General features: G+C 38.5%; 1 protein-coding gene across 1 annotated transcript in view; it reads left to right on the top strand.

The window, feature by feature from the left end:
• Positions 1 to 16,221, top strand: part of LOC147232216 (partitioning defective 3 homolog) — a 330,190-nt gene that overhangs the window by 21,386 nt on the left and 292,583 nt on the right. The window contains exon 2 of the mRNA XM_086151573.1: positions 12,205 to 12,306. Within this exon, the coding sequence (XP_086007699.1) occupies positions 12,205 to 12,306 (102 nt within the window). The remainder of the gene's footprint in view (positions 1 to 12,204; positions 12,307 to 16,221) is intronic.

Raw genomic sequence — 16,221 nt, forward strand, 5'->3', positions numbered from 1 at the left:
CAACAGGATCTTAGAGAGTGAACGGTTTGCTGAGGAATGGAGGAGAAATGTGCTTGTGCCAATCTTAAAGAACAAGGAAAATGTGCAGAGTTGTGGTAACTATATAAGAATAAAGGTGATGAGCCATCCAATTAAATTATGGGAAAGAGAAGTAGATACTAAGCTGAGGGAAGGGGTGATCATTTTTGAGTAGCAGAATGGTTTCATGCCAAGAAAGAGTACAACAGATTCAGTATTTGCTTTGAGAATATTGATGGAGAAGTACAGAGGAGGTCAGAGGGACCTGCATTGTGCCTTTGTAGATCCAGAAGAAAGGGTGCCAAGAGAGGACTGGTGGGACTGCATGAGGAAATCTAAAGTCTGAAGTATGTTGGACTGATGCATGTATAAGAACTTTAAGACAGTAATGAGGTGTGTGGTAGGTGTAGCAGAGGAGTTCAAGGTGGAGATGCAACTATCAGGGATCAGTCGAGTCCCTTCTTGTTCACTATGGTGATGGACAGACAGGCATATCCAGTTAGACAGGAATCTCTTTGGACCATGATGTTTGCAGATGACATTGTCTGTAGTGAAAGCAGGGAGCAGGAGGCGGAAAACTCTCAAGAGGTGGAGGTATGCTCTGGAGAGGAGAGGAATGAATAAAGGTTAATTAGAAGGACCCAACTGGAATGGCGAGGTTACAGAGAGTATAGATCAATTGAAAGGATTTTAAGCACTTATGGTCAACTGTTCAGAGCAACGAAGAGTGAGGAAATGAGATGGATGAATGTGTGCAAGCCAGTTGAAGCAATTGGAGAAAGGTGTAAGGGATGATATGTAATAACAGAAGAACAGCAAGGATGAACGGAAGGGACTACAAGACAGTGATGACATCGCTAATGCTCTACTGTTTCGAGACAGCAGATTTGTGGAAACAACAGGATGCAGAGGTGGCAATAGTAGAAATGAAAATGTTGAGGATCTCTTTGCGAATGGTGAGGATGGATAGGATCAGGAGCAAGTCCATCAGAGGGAAAAAATAGTCAATGTTTTTTGGAGATAAAGTCAAAGGAGAAATTGTGAATTTCTGGGTAGAAGGATGGTGAGATTGGAACTACCAGACAGGAGGCTGAGGGGAGACTGAAGAGATTTATGGATGTAGTAAAAGAGGAAATGAAGGCAGATGGTGGGAGAGAATGGGATGCAGAGGATACGGTTAGATGGAGGCACGTGGTTCACTGTGGTGACCCCTGAAGGGAACAGTCGAAAGGAAAAGAAAAAGAAAAAGAAGAGCAAAATTATATTACGGCTTTTCAAAACTATGTCATCTGCAGACACAGTCTTGGATTCTATAATATCAGTATTTGTTTAACAATAACAACAGCCTCACTGGCTGCTGTTATTTTTGTCAGTAACAAACTGTCTCATTTTCTGTTTCCAAAATGTCGGCTCTATAAGAACACATTGCAATGCCTCTGAGATTAACTGATGAAAAAAGAGTTCCTAATTCCTAATTCACTGAAATATGATGCCTTTCTTTTGTTGCTTAAATTTTCTGGCTCTTGTTCAGTCTCTTGTTATCTACCTATTTTTTTTTTTTTTTTTTTTTTTTTCAAGACTAGAACTTTGTCTTAGGATTGGTATGATTGAAACAGTTGTTTTCAGGTACCTGTTATAAGACATCCTGACTAGTCTGATGGAGTGGTTCAGAATTAATGAAGTATTTAAGAATTGGGAATACAGAATTTCTATTTCAGATGTGGTAGCACAGAGTTTGTGTCACTTAATTTGTACTGTTTACACAATTTTATTTGAATAGATATACATTAAGTATACTGTGAACAATTTTGAAAATGCAGATTTAATTGTGGGCTTTGTAACCAATAGATTTATGTCATGACCGTTTTAAATAGCTTAGAGTACTTCAGTTAGTCAACATTAAAGGTTCAACATGTTTGGAAATAGATACCTAAGACCAGCGGTGCCCGTGGCTGGATTAAACGCCTTTCTCAGGCCTGATCCGACCCACAAGATTATTTTCCATAGCATTTAAATGAGCTGCAATTTTTTTATGAAAAAAAAAAATGTTATTATGCCATTATTTTACCTGTCTGGACCTCTTGAGAATAGATATTTTCCTCCATGTGGCTCCTGAGCAAAATTGATTTTTACACCCCTGTCTTCGACTGTGTCAAATCACACAAAGTGTGCCACATTGAATGAGGGATTATGCTCTGCCTCACAGCAAGAAGTTCAATGGTTTGACCCCATATGTGGTCCTGTGATCAACTGCCAACCAGTCCAGGGTGAATCCCTCCTCTTGCCCCCAATGACAGTTAGGATAGACTACATTCCCTCCGCCACCCTGACTGCAGGGATCAGCGTTTTAATGAATGAATGAATGAACCACAACATTGGGCAAACTGTAAGTTGACACAACACAAGGCACTATGTTTATTGTTACAAGGAGAACAAAAAAGTCTTTGCAGTTATAAGCTGTAGGCTAGTCTGGAACATGGGCACTTGGGGTAATTTTGCAATCACCAGTTGGAGTTCCAGATGCAGGTTGCATGGTCTTAATTTTTGCAAAATGAAAGCACATCCCTCCCCAGGAAGCTGAGGCTGTTTTCGGGCACAAGCCTTGGCATTCCATTTCATTGCATAACAATTAGCACAAAATTAGGTCTGCCCCAGGTTTTAGAGTTTGGACACTTCCTCCTCTAATTCCTGCAATCACATATGTGGACTTCAAGAACCAACATTAATTGGTATGTGTTTCTCATCTTCCAGCTGTGACAGAGCTGTGTGTTATATATCTTCTGCAGGTTGTCTGGTCTTTGGTCTTTTACCATGTGTACACTGTATTTCAGTTGGCTCAGTTTGAGGTCCCATCTGGCAGACATGACCCATGTGCTTATGAAATATTAAACTCAGTGCTGCCTCTTTGAGTAGACAAAGAGTCTAGCAGGGCTAAACCACTTCTAGTGAACTAGCATGCCTTCACAAGCTCTCTGACTTACATTACCATTTGCTGCCTTTTATAGCCAGTGTTGGCAATTGTCCAAATGTAAACCGGCTAGGCAGCTTGTTAGTGCTTTGCAGATTGAAAATTTTAGATATATTTGTGTGCAGAGCGGTTATAAAAGTTTAATGGACAATAACTTTTGGCAGTCAAAAAAACAAACAAAAGAAACAGTTTGTATATCCCAATGCTGACTCTTTATCCCAATAATTGCAAATATAATAGAACATGTAAGAATATGTTGATTAGTCCAATTTCTGGGATGTATGTGAGCAGATGGCATGTCTCTCAAGGATCTCATGACAAAAGCGTAACATGACACCCTCACCTTCTGCCACTTCTGTTTTCTGCTGAGGGGGGTAGATCAAAACTGACGGATTAATTATCCTACCACTTAAAGATTTGTGTCCACTGGCTTTCTGTTGTCCATAGGGCCATGTGGATGAGTGTGTGTCCTTCATAAATGAATTATATGTGTTGCTCATGGACTTTAAAGGGGCTAAATTTGTCAGAGTGATTGGACTTTCAATGACACCTTTTGGTGCGTTACATGCAGGGAGCGTGTATCAAATATATAACCCTAGAAGATTTATACTTTGTTTATATGATATGATATGATATGATATGATATCGTTATCTTACGCGTCACCTCGTGGTTGGAAAACGATAATGGGAAACATGGGATGAAGTGGCTAGTTGGCCAAACAAGCTACCTGTGCTCCAGATGGATTGCTGGTTAACAGGCCCATAAAAATCTGACTTTTGGACATTAGCCAATTAGAAACTGATTTAAAGTCTATCAAATCAGTAAGCCTCAAATAGGATCAGGCAAAATGAAAATCAGTCATAGATGTATCCCCTTAGACAGACAGTTTCATGCTGTTATCCTGTCTGAGTGTTTACCTTTTAATTGGCTTAATGATGTATCAATGCGTATCAAGTCAATGGGATCCCCATGTGATAATGGCCTTTAATTAATTAGTCGGACGTTAATTGTGGAAAGAAGACGTTAATTGCGGAAAGAAGTTGAAGCTTCTGCTGAGCCATGATGTAGCATGCCACACACACACACGCACACACACACACACTATCTTGTGTATTTCATTGACCGACTGCTTTCTACAATATGTTGAAGTTCTTCTTCAAGCCATGATTTTAGGGCACTGTATTTAAAAAAAAAAGTAATATCTAATCAGCCTAGACAATACAAAGTTTTTTTTCTGCAAATAGCATAGTTTAATATCAAGTGCCTCATTAATAATGGATCAACCTTAATAAGCATTGATTTTGCTGTAGGTCAGCTGTTAATGGACAGACAGTTAATAATTAAACCTTTAGCCACCTAAATAGGGAAGGAAATAAACAAAAAAGGTTGATATGATGTGAAAGTACATAATAGTAAAAAACTGATTATGTGACAGTGTTATCAGGAATGACAAAAAATGCACAAGTTAATTAATGGGGATAACACCAAATAACAACAACCATAATCAAATGAACTATTATCACAAACACCTCAATATAAAGCTTCAGCATCATTTGCTTTTATCTGGTTGATTTTTCTCAGTAAGTATATCTGGGGGATTTTCAGTAGCTTCTGGTCTGGATTAGTTTGGCCAATATTGGGAAGGTCCTCATGTCAAGAAGCTGCAGGATATGTTTCTGTATTTGACAAGCTGCCTTGCATTAGCAGCTTGATCCCTTTTTTTGGCACCAATAGTTAATCTCTGTTGCAGTGCAGTGCTTGTAGTGTTAGCCAGAATGCAAAAGCACATGCCTTCGGCTTGTATAATTATATCTGTTTTACAAATCAATTCACTTTCATGTTGCTCTGTGAAAGGTTAATCTTTTGAGTTATAGGTTTGTGTGTGTCTTATTGAGAAATGTTTATACTGGAGTATCATCATAATGCAATTCACCTGGGCAACAGGCTTTTTGTACCGCTTTTCATCAGGAAAACAGTGCAGGGACATCAACTCAAGCAAGTCATGGCTGAGAGACAGCTTCCTCTTCAGAGCTGTAAAAGCAATCTCACCCCCTTCTCCTACTCCTGCAAGCAGCCCATCCCCCAGCAGAACACTCATGCATCCCCCCCACTCAGTCACCCACAAACACCCCCACATTCACCTCCACTCAGATCTCCAACCCCCAAAAGACAATAACATATTATCTCCACCTCCTACACTGGAAACTTGCATTAATCCTTGGCTTAAGACTTAAGACTAAAGATTTTGTGAAGACTCGAGTAAACCTATCAACTCACACCAGCTCACATCTTAAGACTAGTTCTTAGAGTCTTAGTCTTAGCGTAGTCTTAGACCAAAGACTGTGAGCCTCACATCTAAAGACTGCATAGATTTTGAAAAGACTTGTGGAATACTATAACCAGATCCTTTCAGCAATTTTTGGCCACTGAGCAATGTTTTCATTGGGTATTTGAAGTGCCTCTGCTATTTCAATCCAATAATCATAATCAGAGAAACTTTATTTGCTCCTGAGGGGCAATCGGAGGCCACAAGGGGTAGCGTAGCAACATAGAACAGATGAACATCTATAAGTACATAAAATGATATAGAAGTATATAAAATAAAAATAAATATATAAAATAGAAATGAGATAAAAACAAAGCCACGTAACTCTAACGTCAATAAGGCGCCTTAAACAAAATTATTCAATATTATTAACAATATTATTCCAATTACTATTATCGCTATTCCTTCTTCCACTGGCCCTGATATGTTGAAGAGTTGAATCGTACAAGCTGGGCTGTTCTGCTCACAGCTCCACCATCCGCTAATACTGTCTCTGCTGCCAATACCACTTTATTGATTGTTTTTCTACCAGGTTTCCTTTTCTCTGGTTTTGTTGGAGCTCATCTATTGGTTGTTGATTCAGTCTTTACAGTGATGTAACACTAAGACTTGCAATAATATCAAGCTTGATATTGTCAGAAGCCCAAAGACAAGGAAAAAGACTAAGCTATGACTGCGCTTAGCCTTCAGACCACCAGCTCATATTTGAGATGATGGGAGTGTGCTGTGACTCCGTAAAGCCTGCTCTGGGACTCTTCAGATTTCCTTACGGTTTCCTTAAGACTGCCAGTTTTAGGTCTGCAACTGGAAAATCAAAAGTTGTAAGCCTGACATTATTGTGTATGGCACTATTGTCTATTTTTATCCACAGTCTACATACATTGTATGTATTATGTGTACATCCTTTTTTGAAGCTGCTTAATATATTTTGTCCCATGGTGTATATAACATGTCTGTCTTTGTAGATCTTTGTTTCCTCCTTCCATTCGTGCATAAAGCAGTGAGTTTCTACAAAAAAAATCATTATTTTTACATAATGAGTGTTTTGTTTACATAATGACATTAAAAGTCTTGAGTTTTGAGTTAACAAAGTGAAACCAAGTCTATAAGAGCCTAATGATACATTGATGTATTGGTTTGTATATCCCAATGATGACTCTTTAGTGTGATGCTGTAACTTTGAGACAAAACTATCTTTTCCTGTGGCTTTGAGATACAGTTGTGCTTGAACTTTGTCAAATACATAAAATTGAAAGTTAAATCCTAAAAATAGATCTGAACACATTTGCTCAGGTAAAGTATGGTAGGTTTCACCCAGAATTATGAAGCCAAAATCTGAAATGGTTTTCAAATGGAATCATCCCTCTGTTTAGCATCTCTTATTAGCAAAACTCAGTCTACTCAATTATGTTAAGATTTTTGTATTCTGTTCTCCAGCTCCATTAAATAAACAGATGAAAGGATAGCGTGCATATTGATCACAATAGATTCATGTTTTCATTAACCGTTCAATTTTCTTTGCATCTGTCTCTGTCCTGTGTAAATCTGTATGACTGGAATGATTCAATTACTTGTAGTGTGTCCATGTAGCTGAGTGTGTGTGTTAGGAGAGAGGTCTCACATTTCTCCCAATGCCACCAAGGTGAGCATCAATGATGCATAGATCTTGGAGGTGACCTTGTCTCAGTAGGGTACCATGAGACTCGCCTCTGTCTAAAGCCAAGCACAACTGAGCACAGTTGTACACTTGTAGACAGAAACTGCTCCCATCCTGCATCTCAAACTTGACTGAATTTAATTTTCATTTAGGGAGTAAATGCAACCTTTGGTGTTTCACATCACTATCCCTCTGAAACTCGCTATCCAGATTGTAAGTATAGACTAGGTTGAGACTTAAAATTCTGAAAACCAGTCTCTAGATGATAATTTTTCCCAAGTCTTTCATATCTTTTCAAAGTCTTTAGATGTATGGGTTGCATTAAGCTGTGAAAGGCTTTTGTACAGTGCTTGTGAAAGTAGTTTGATTGTTTACCCTCTAAACTGCCACTGTAGCTGACATTGTTGCTCTCGCGAGAATCTGATGCATTCAGTTGGTTTGAAACATTATGTGGTCTGTAATATGTCATCAGCAGTTACGTGCGGTGAGGTTCATGGCTGTTGAGGCACTGACGGATTTACAAACATATGAACCTTTCAGAGTAGCTCATTCACCATTTTATTGGCAGCAGTTAACACATTTTGTTTAAAACATCATATCAGCATTCTTAACATATCATCACAAGCACAAACTTTTTAGAAAAAAAAAAGCACATTTAAAAAAAAAAGTTATTATCTCTTACCTTTACTTATAAATGAAGTCCATGCGCAGCTCCTTCTGAAGAAAAGCATCGATAACTTGCTTGTAGAAGTCTTCCTTATCTTTCTTTAGTTTTAAAAGTCTCTGTCTCAATGGAAATCACTGCCAGTGAAGACAGTCGTCCTAGATCGGTCCTGTTTCGACTTTTGAGTCCTTTCAGTGCTGACAATGACCGCTCCACCAATGCTGTCGTAGCTGGAACAGTGACCACCAGCCGCAGCAACTTTGTCGCCTCAGGAACAGTTTGGATGAGATCCTTTTGGGCCAAAAAGTCGAGAAGCTGCCCAGGAGATTTACATTCATTCATCACTGTTTGTGAGCTATACAGCCCGATGAGATTGGGAAAAAAAACAACTTGATGGCTGCTCTTGGCTTGCTAACTGTTTACTGTAGCTTGCTATTGCTAATTACAGTATATTATTCTGTAGCCGAGTAGTGAGAAGGATCCCTGGGATCACCAGTGGCCCCGACCACGAGGCACTGTTACTAAGTGCCTCACTTATTGTCTCTTCGGAGTCGTTTTATGATTACAAGAAACACGTTACAGTTGTGGACGAAAAACATTATACACATCAGCAAAACTATGGATATATAGTTCATATTTTATAAAATGTTTTTTTAATAGTGACATACACAGAGACAGCAATACGGTCTCAGTGCATATAGTACAAATCACTGAATAAATATAAACATTTAATTTAGTTTTTCATTTTACTTTTTTTTCTTTCCATGATGACAGGTGAGGCCCGGCCTTACTGCCTCTACTGACTGCACGTCACTGGTTATCAGGTGCAGTCTAAAATTTATGATCAGCAAAGAATCTACTGAAACCAGTCAGTTATTGTGGACCCCAAATTTTGTTAAAATTGTTATGGCTATGAAAGTTGCGCTGCATGTCCCTAGCTGTAGCAAGAAGTAACTATTTTTTTGTACAACCTGTCACTTTAAGCCTGAAGGGAGATGTTTCACACTTTTCACAGGAACGATTTAATACGTTGCCAATGTTTTCAGATGACTTATTGTCAGTCACGGTATTAGGATCTTCAGAGAATGTTCTTCAGAATTTATCCTGGTTTGTATAATATGAGATTGTATGGCATTGTTTTTTTAACCACTCCAGTGCATGTTGGTAACACGACTTATTAAATTTCTGATTTCCCATCTGTGAGCAGCAAACACCTGTGAAAGATGAGTGGTGTGCAAATTCAAATGTCAGGATAGCGGCATGATTATTTTAATGTTTCCTATCCCGCCTTACTTGGAATCAAACAAGAGTGTTTTTGACACACAGTTATTTTGCCTCTAAATATCCTTTATAATGCATGGCTGAATGTTGGGTCACACTGACACCTTTGAGCATTTGAAAAGCTCTTACCTAAATGTGATTTGAACACAAAACTGCCTGATCTGGAGTCAGGTGCACTAATATTTTACCAAGAGAGCTCTTGTATTAAACAACATTTGAGAAGCCAGTGATTCCAGAACAGCACCATTTATTTGTGCTAATTAAAATATCCTAAATATCCTATCCTATCCCATAAGACAGCCTCATGGTGTCCTTAGAATACTCTTTGATACACTTGTGTCATGTTACAAGTTTGTGTGTTGGGATCCGTGATTATCGGTCTTTGCCGTTCTCCACCAGAGGCTCTCGTCAAGCAGCAGCCGTGCACGAGGGTGGACTCCAGCAGGTGTGCAGTGCATCGCTGTCCCTCGTTCCCGAATTCAATGTCTTGCCTTTTCTCGCAAGTTCCTGAGACTCCTGTGACGTGACCCCAGAGGCAACCTGGATCCAGCACAGTATTCGTTCACTTCCTTTGTAAATAAACCCCTTAAAATCCCTTACCCCTACATGGTGTTCTTGCATTTGGGTCAAGTACCCTCTGAAAATCATGACAGAACAATCTGGCCATTCTGACCCAGTAGACACTCTCTGGAGAGCACTAGTGTCGCTCCCAGTCCCGCAACTATTGCCGCTCAGAAGCCCGGCTTCGTGTCTATCTTTGCCAGCAGTATCAGCCCTCCTTCTGAGCCCCCTCCATCTGCCCGGACGGTCTGTCTGATTGTGTATCTGACTATTGCTTCCCTTACGTCTCATTGCTCTGGGCCGCCAGGTGGCGGCCGTTGGGGAAGGTTGATGTAGGGATCAGGGGTTATTGGTCTTTGCAGCTCTCCACCAGAGGCTCTTGTCAAGCAGCAGCCATACAGGAGGGTGAATTTCAGCAGGTGTGCATTGCACACCTATGGATCATTAGGCCATGTCAGGTTAAGCTTAAGAGGAGCCTGCTGCCTGCCCTTTGGGGCCAGATTGTCTAGATTGGGTACCTCCACATGGACCCATCTCCCGGAATCCATTAATTTGTTCTGGATGGATCCTCATCATTGTTCCAGAATTCTACATCTCACCTTTCTTTGCAAGTTCCTCTTTCCTGAGACACCAGTGACTCTCATCACCTTGCCTCATTTATCATAGTCCTCCCCTTTGCAGGAATACTGTATTTTGTACAGAACTGGTCATACTGTACCGTCAAATGTTTCTTCAAATCTTTAAAGAGAGGAAATCTCAGGCTATAAATAGTATAACAAATGTATGTACAACCATGGCTAGAATGGCTGTAAGACAAGTTGTATGAATATAACTGGATGTGTGGTGCTTCTGCTGCACAGCAAAAAGGTTCCTTGTTTGATACTGACAGGAGGCCTTCATAAGTCCTTTAGTACCTCAACCTCTCAGCAGCTAGAACACTAATAGAACGCACAATTTAATAAGTGATTTCTGGTGAGGAAACTGTTGCTGCTTTACATGCCTGGTGGTTTAACTAATGGTAACACGATTATTTAAATGTTTTTTTCTGAGAAGTCTCTCGAGACAATCTCTATTACTGACATTTCTCTTTTAATGTCTTGGTTGTCGGTGGTGTAGAACTACAGACCTAATCTCAGCGTCTCTTTCGCTGATCAAGTCTAAAGTTTGTCAGTATTTGTCCTCCATCAAACTGTGTCTTTGTGGTTATATTTTCTCTTCATTGATTTATTAATCTGATCTGCCCTATGAACGTGTCTTTATGTTGTAATGACTTTCTGTGTTTGTTACCTGAGGGTTTTCTTGTTAAGTAGAAGTGTAGCTTTGCTGTCTTTCTTGAAAGCTTGGCCGTGTAGTTTCTAGCACTGATGCCTTTTACTGCTCCTCAAGTTATGAGATGTCATATGACCATATAAATGCTATACTGCAGAAAGTAAATTTGCAAGTTGACGACAAAAATTGGTCTTAGTAACATCACAAAGATGGTATATTTTGCCTGTTTGTTTGGTGTATTCTTGATCTAGGCACTATCCTTTTCACCCTAATAAGGTCAGAAATAACTAAAGTACCACACAGTACATTGCTGTCATGATTAGGACCATTTTCCCTGGTAAACTGTAGAGTCATGAAGTCATTTAACCACAAAGCTCAAGATAGCTCATTTTGGGGTTTGGGAGAGGGGATGGATGAAAACAAATGGAAGAAAAATGCAGGCAGGAAACTTAAGTAGATGCTTTTCTAATACTGTGGAAGTCTTTGAACCATTTTTCCTCAAATTCTTGTGTGGCCAGACCTTTAGAGCTCAGGCTTTGCCGAAAATGAGCTGAAAAAAAAACTGAGGGAGCATAAAGATAACTATTATCATTGTATTTGGTTGAATGTTAACATTTTCTTTGTTTCTTTATTGAAAAAAAGCCCACTATTGTCACAGTTGAGTCAAAACCTGAAACTTTTCATCTTCTATGAAAAGGCATCTTTTCCTAGAGAAAATAAAACAATTAAAATGATCCTGTGTTGGCACAATAGTTACACCAGGCAGATTGGTCTGTTTCACTAGTATTTATAAGGATGACAACTAGATTTTTCACTTTTAATTTGCATTGAATCAAACTGCATTGCATTTAAAATTTTCATAGTGACATATAACTACTCCAATAAATTAGTAATGCTGCTTACAAAGAAAATGTATAATTTTAACATGTGTGAAGGTGATCATGTCGAATATTTGATGTAGAATAATTAGAAACTATATCAATTCAAGCCTGAATATGACTGCAATCATGCCCTGTCAAATAGCTTTATCTATTCATTGGTGATACATTAATATTGATTATGTTACAATGTTAACACTTCCAGTTTGTCTTAATGATGGTTATTGCTGTATGTTTGTAATTTCATTTTAATACAGATTTTGTGATCCTGATCCTGAATATGAATATAGAAATTCATTTTTTAGATAGGAAAGAGATGTGCTGCAACTGTTTCATACTTTTAAATCAAGCCTCATTTCACCTATACTTTGATCTTATTAAGCATAAGATTATAATATTTCATAACTGTGTCAACACAATTTGACTGGATCATATTTTGACCCACAGGCTGATCGGAAAAGCAGATTCCTTGATGTGGCATGCGTACAGTGTATGGCTTAGATGAGGATACAAATCCTAAGTCTTGTTTCAAATAAATCTCATCTTATTATGAAGCTAATCTGGGCCTCTGTTTTTTTCAGGATCCCAACTACTGGGTTCAGGTGCACAGACTGGAACATGGAGATGGAGGCATTCTGGACCTGGATGATGTGTTGTTTGATGTGGCGGATGACAAAGACAGGGTAAGTACTATACAAACATGACTAATTCATTTGCAGTTTTTTTTTTTTTTAAAGCAAAAGTTTACATGATGTGTATGCGGGCGCGCGCGTGTATGTGTGTGTGTGTGTGTGTGGTTGTATGTGTGTATGTGTGTTTGGTGTGTGTGTGTGTGTGTTCAGGAAGCATATAATACTGACAGCCACACCCACTCGGCCAACTGTAAATTATTACCCACAATCCTCCTTTATCCCTCTCATGGGATCAGTGATTTTTTACCCCTGACTCATCATGTGTGAGGAAAACATTTTGGCCAAACCTTTTCTATTTAATTTATTAGAGGTGAATGGACTGAATCATGTTAACACCATGTTAACATGTTGACACTCATGCTGTTGCTTATTTCTTGAAAAAAAAAAACAAAAACAAAAAAAAACATGAAATGAAAGGTTTATACATATCATATTTATTATTGTAGTTGCTGCTGATCAATAAACTATTCAGGTAATTAGCTGCTACAAAAACTGTTTTAAGCATCTGTATGAATGAAGTAAATTCGATGCTGATGAGACATGCAGCTTTGAGTTGCGTTGTTTTTAGTGGTGCTTATTCCGAGGATATCCGATGTCATGGGAGCCCATACTATCTTATGAAATCGGACACAGGATCCTTCTCAGAAAAATTTGCTGTTCAGGTTATGTTGTTGAGAGTAGCACATTTACCGGATGATATTTAATATTTAGCAGGTTGGTCAGCGGCAGTTCATTTCCACATTTATTCTGTCTTGAGACAGTTTTGATGTTTTGTTAACATTTGTATATGAGAAAGACAGAGAGGGAGAGAGACTTTGTATGCTTGCGTGTGCAAATTTGCCAAAGAGAGAGACAGAGACAGAATAACATGTACCTCGGTGCAAGTAGTAACGTGTTTGTAGTCAATGCCATGGTCATAGGTCAGGTGCAATGAGTGTTTTGCACCTGCTTCCCTCACTTGTCTCCCCTCTGTGACAGAGCGTAGCGACAGAGACAAATAAATCAACAGAAAGATAGACTGAGCTAGCGAGAGAGAAGGGAAAGGGAGAGAGAATATCTGTCTGTAGTGACAGTTGTAAATCCAGTCCATCCAGTTCTTTGATCAGTTGCTTTCTCGCTACTTTTTTTTTTTACTGTTACCTACAAGCAAGTAGTAGATGCATTCAACAGGATGTAACAAACTGTATCGGAAGTTTCATAAGAAGCCAAAACTGAAATACAGTTCATATGAGTCTATTGATAATAGAGATTTTATACAGTATAACTGATTGTTTTTTTATTTTTACTTTACAATGAAGGAATGTGAAGGCACATGACACATTATGACTATATGTTTTAATTTCCCAATACCTCTGACTCCATGGCCTTGTTGACTTAAGCGGTGTGCCTTCTTTCAGAGTAACCCTGTGCACTGGAGGTGTGAGTCGTGGAGAATGTCAGAAAGTATTCGGGGGATATGATGAGGGTCAAGTTGGCAGCGGGAGAGAAGACCTTGCGATTACAGTTAAATTGGTGCTGAAATTCAAGTATTCTAAAACTGTGTGTTAGCAAATAAATGAGATTCCTAAAGACCCAGTTGGGATCCTCATCTTGCATGTGTTTCCAAAGTGAAAGGGGTTGGTTGTTGATAAACTTCTTCCCTGTGGCCTCTACCTCATTGACCATGGTCTGGAGCTGAAGCATAAAAAATAAACTCTGCATCATCACCTAGAATAAAAGTATGTATGGAGGAACCTCAGGTCTGCCTTGAAATTTTCAGTATCAGCATTGTTGTTCACTCTTCTTACATTGGAATTCAAAAGCAGCTAGAGATCGAGAAAATCTAAAAATCTTCATGCTGTTTGTTTGTTTTATTTGTATGGATATTCTATTGTGATATTGTGATAAATGTAATTTATTATTCAAAAGTGGATTTTATTTAGAAATTACTTAATTCTATTTGTGTGGAGTATAAAACTCCTGTACCATAGATAGGTTATTAAGTGGCCTGAGCTGATGATCATTGAATGAAAATCTTCAGCTCACAGAGCAACAGCCACGGCGAAGTTGATGAGAGATTTCAGACCTGGTAAAAAATGTATACCATCAGCTGCAGCACATCTGGAAATGAACAATACACACAAAAATAGCAACAAGTTTCAAATGACATCCAAGTATAACTTGTCATGACTACTGTGAGTCGCTGCAGTTTCCTGGAAAGAGAAACAATGATTAAGATGGAAGCCAGTGTGTTTGGTTTTGAGTCGTCTGCTCTCTTGGTTTCAGCAGTTGCTTTGCCTTGCTACAAAGACACATGAATTCACAAAGTTACATGCTGCAGCTTGTAAGTCTCGGCAGATTCACTAAATTAGGACACATCTTCCATTTTTCACATGTTTGAATGGCAGCTAGTGTAACTGCAGTGTAACTGCTCATTTTTTGAGGGAAAGGTTATTGTGAAATTATTTTTGAGCTTTTCAAATTTCTTGAATTCTAGACTGGCTTGGGTGAAAATTGGTCTGTTTTTTCAGCTTGAAGAGATATATTTGATTAAACTATGCCAATTTGTTTAATTTTTCTTTGTCACAAGACACAGTAAAATCTAAATTCTACATAATAAATTAAATTATGTTCATATTTTCCACTATTGTGCATATTACATGTGCAGTATCATACTGATTCATTTTATATATATATTTGTATATTTGTATTCTGTGTGAGCTACTGTTGACTTGTCCAGGGAACCTCCCAGCTCTCTGTCAGCTTGGATTGGTTTCAGTGACAAAGCAAGTTTGATATGCAGGATGAAACAATTAATTCATCAGTGAATAAATTAATGTCACTGAATCTTAAGTTACATTTCACGCGCTGGAAATTGTCTTGCTGGCTTTTTGGTCCGCTGCTGCCATCATCTGGACAGATATGTGTAATGGCAGGCTGGATGGGGAACACTTGTGCGCTTGTGTCAAATGAACAGTCTTGAAGCTGATTACATCATAATTGATGTGACAAATGGTTTCTAATAGTACATGTATTAGTAAATGTATGTAGTAAAAAGTAAATGTATATCTATATATTTGACTATTTATTCGACCATTTCATTTATCTATGTTGAGGTGTTAACCCATATTTTGTAATCGCTAGTGTGTACCTTTAAAACACATAAGCATGTCACACAAAATATGCACTACATAATAATGAGCACCTTCGATATAGGCTTTGTCTCACTGAGATAACTCAGACCTCAACTGGAAGAAATAAAGGAAAAATACAAGACATGTACTGACAGACTATGATACTAATCGTAACTGTAATTTAGTCCAATAGGCTATGCCAAAAGCAATATGTTTACTGACAACAATAACAATACAATAACAGGCTTGAATAACACTAACCTGAACTTTTGTGAGGCGGACCTCCAACTTTAATAGGGTAATACAAATTACTCGCAACTAATCCTGACCTCAATGAAAATACTGGCAAAGGGCACATTTCATTCTTGTGTTTTACTTTTTTTGTTACTGCATGCGGCTTGTGTTGTTGTAATGTTTAGGTTGCATTGGTTGGTGCGGTAAATATTTTATCATCCAACTTGACATTCCATTATATAGTTGGAGTTTGTGTCTATGAGGGATAATGACAGTCATGTACGATGTAACATAGCCATATGTCACGATCAAACATATTCATTTAGCACAGTATGTGGCTTTCTCATAATTTAATATGTAAAGAGAAAGAAAACCTAACTATTTTCAGCTTTTTTTGTCTGCCTACAGAAATTCAGCCTCAGAAATCACAGATGTTGTCACAGTTTTGCCACAGGTTCTTCATTTTGAAAGTGGCGCACATGTAGAGAGACAATGCTTTAATTCACTTTATATGGTGCCTGTGTGTTGTGTGCTTGTATTCTTTTTTCAGAATGAAATA

This window comes from Fistularia commersonii, chromosome 8 (genome assembly GCF_037954325.1).
Source record: "Fistularia commersonii isolate RoL2024-O1a breed Wild chromosome 8, RoL_Fcom_v1.0, whole genome shotgun sequence".
Taxonomy (NCBI): Eukaryota; Metazoa; Chordata; class Actinopteri; order Syngnathiformes; family Fistulariidae; genus Fistularia; species Fistularia commersonii.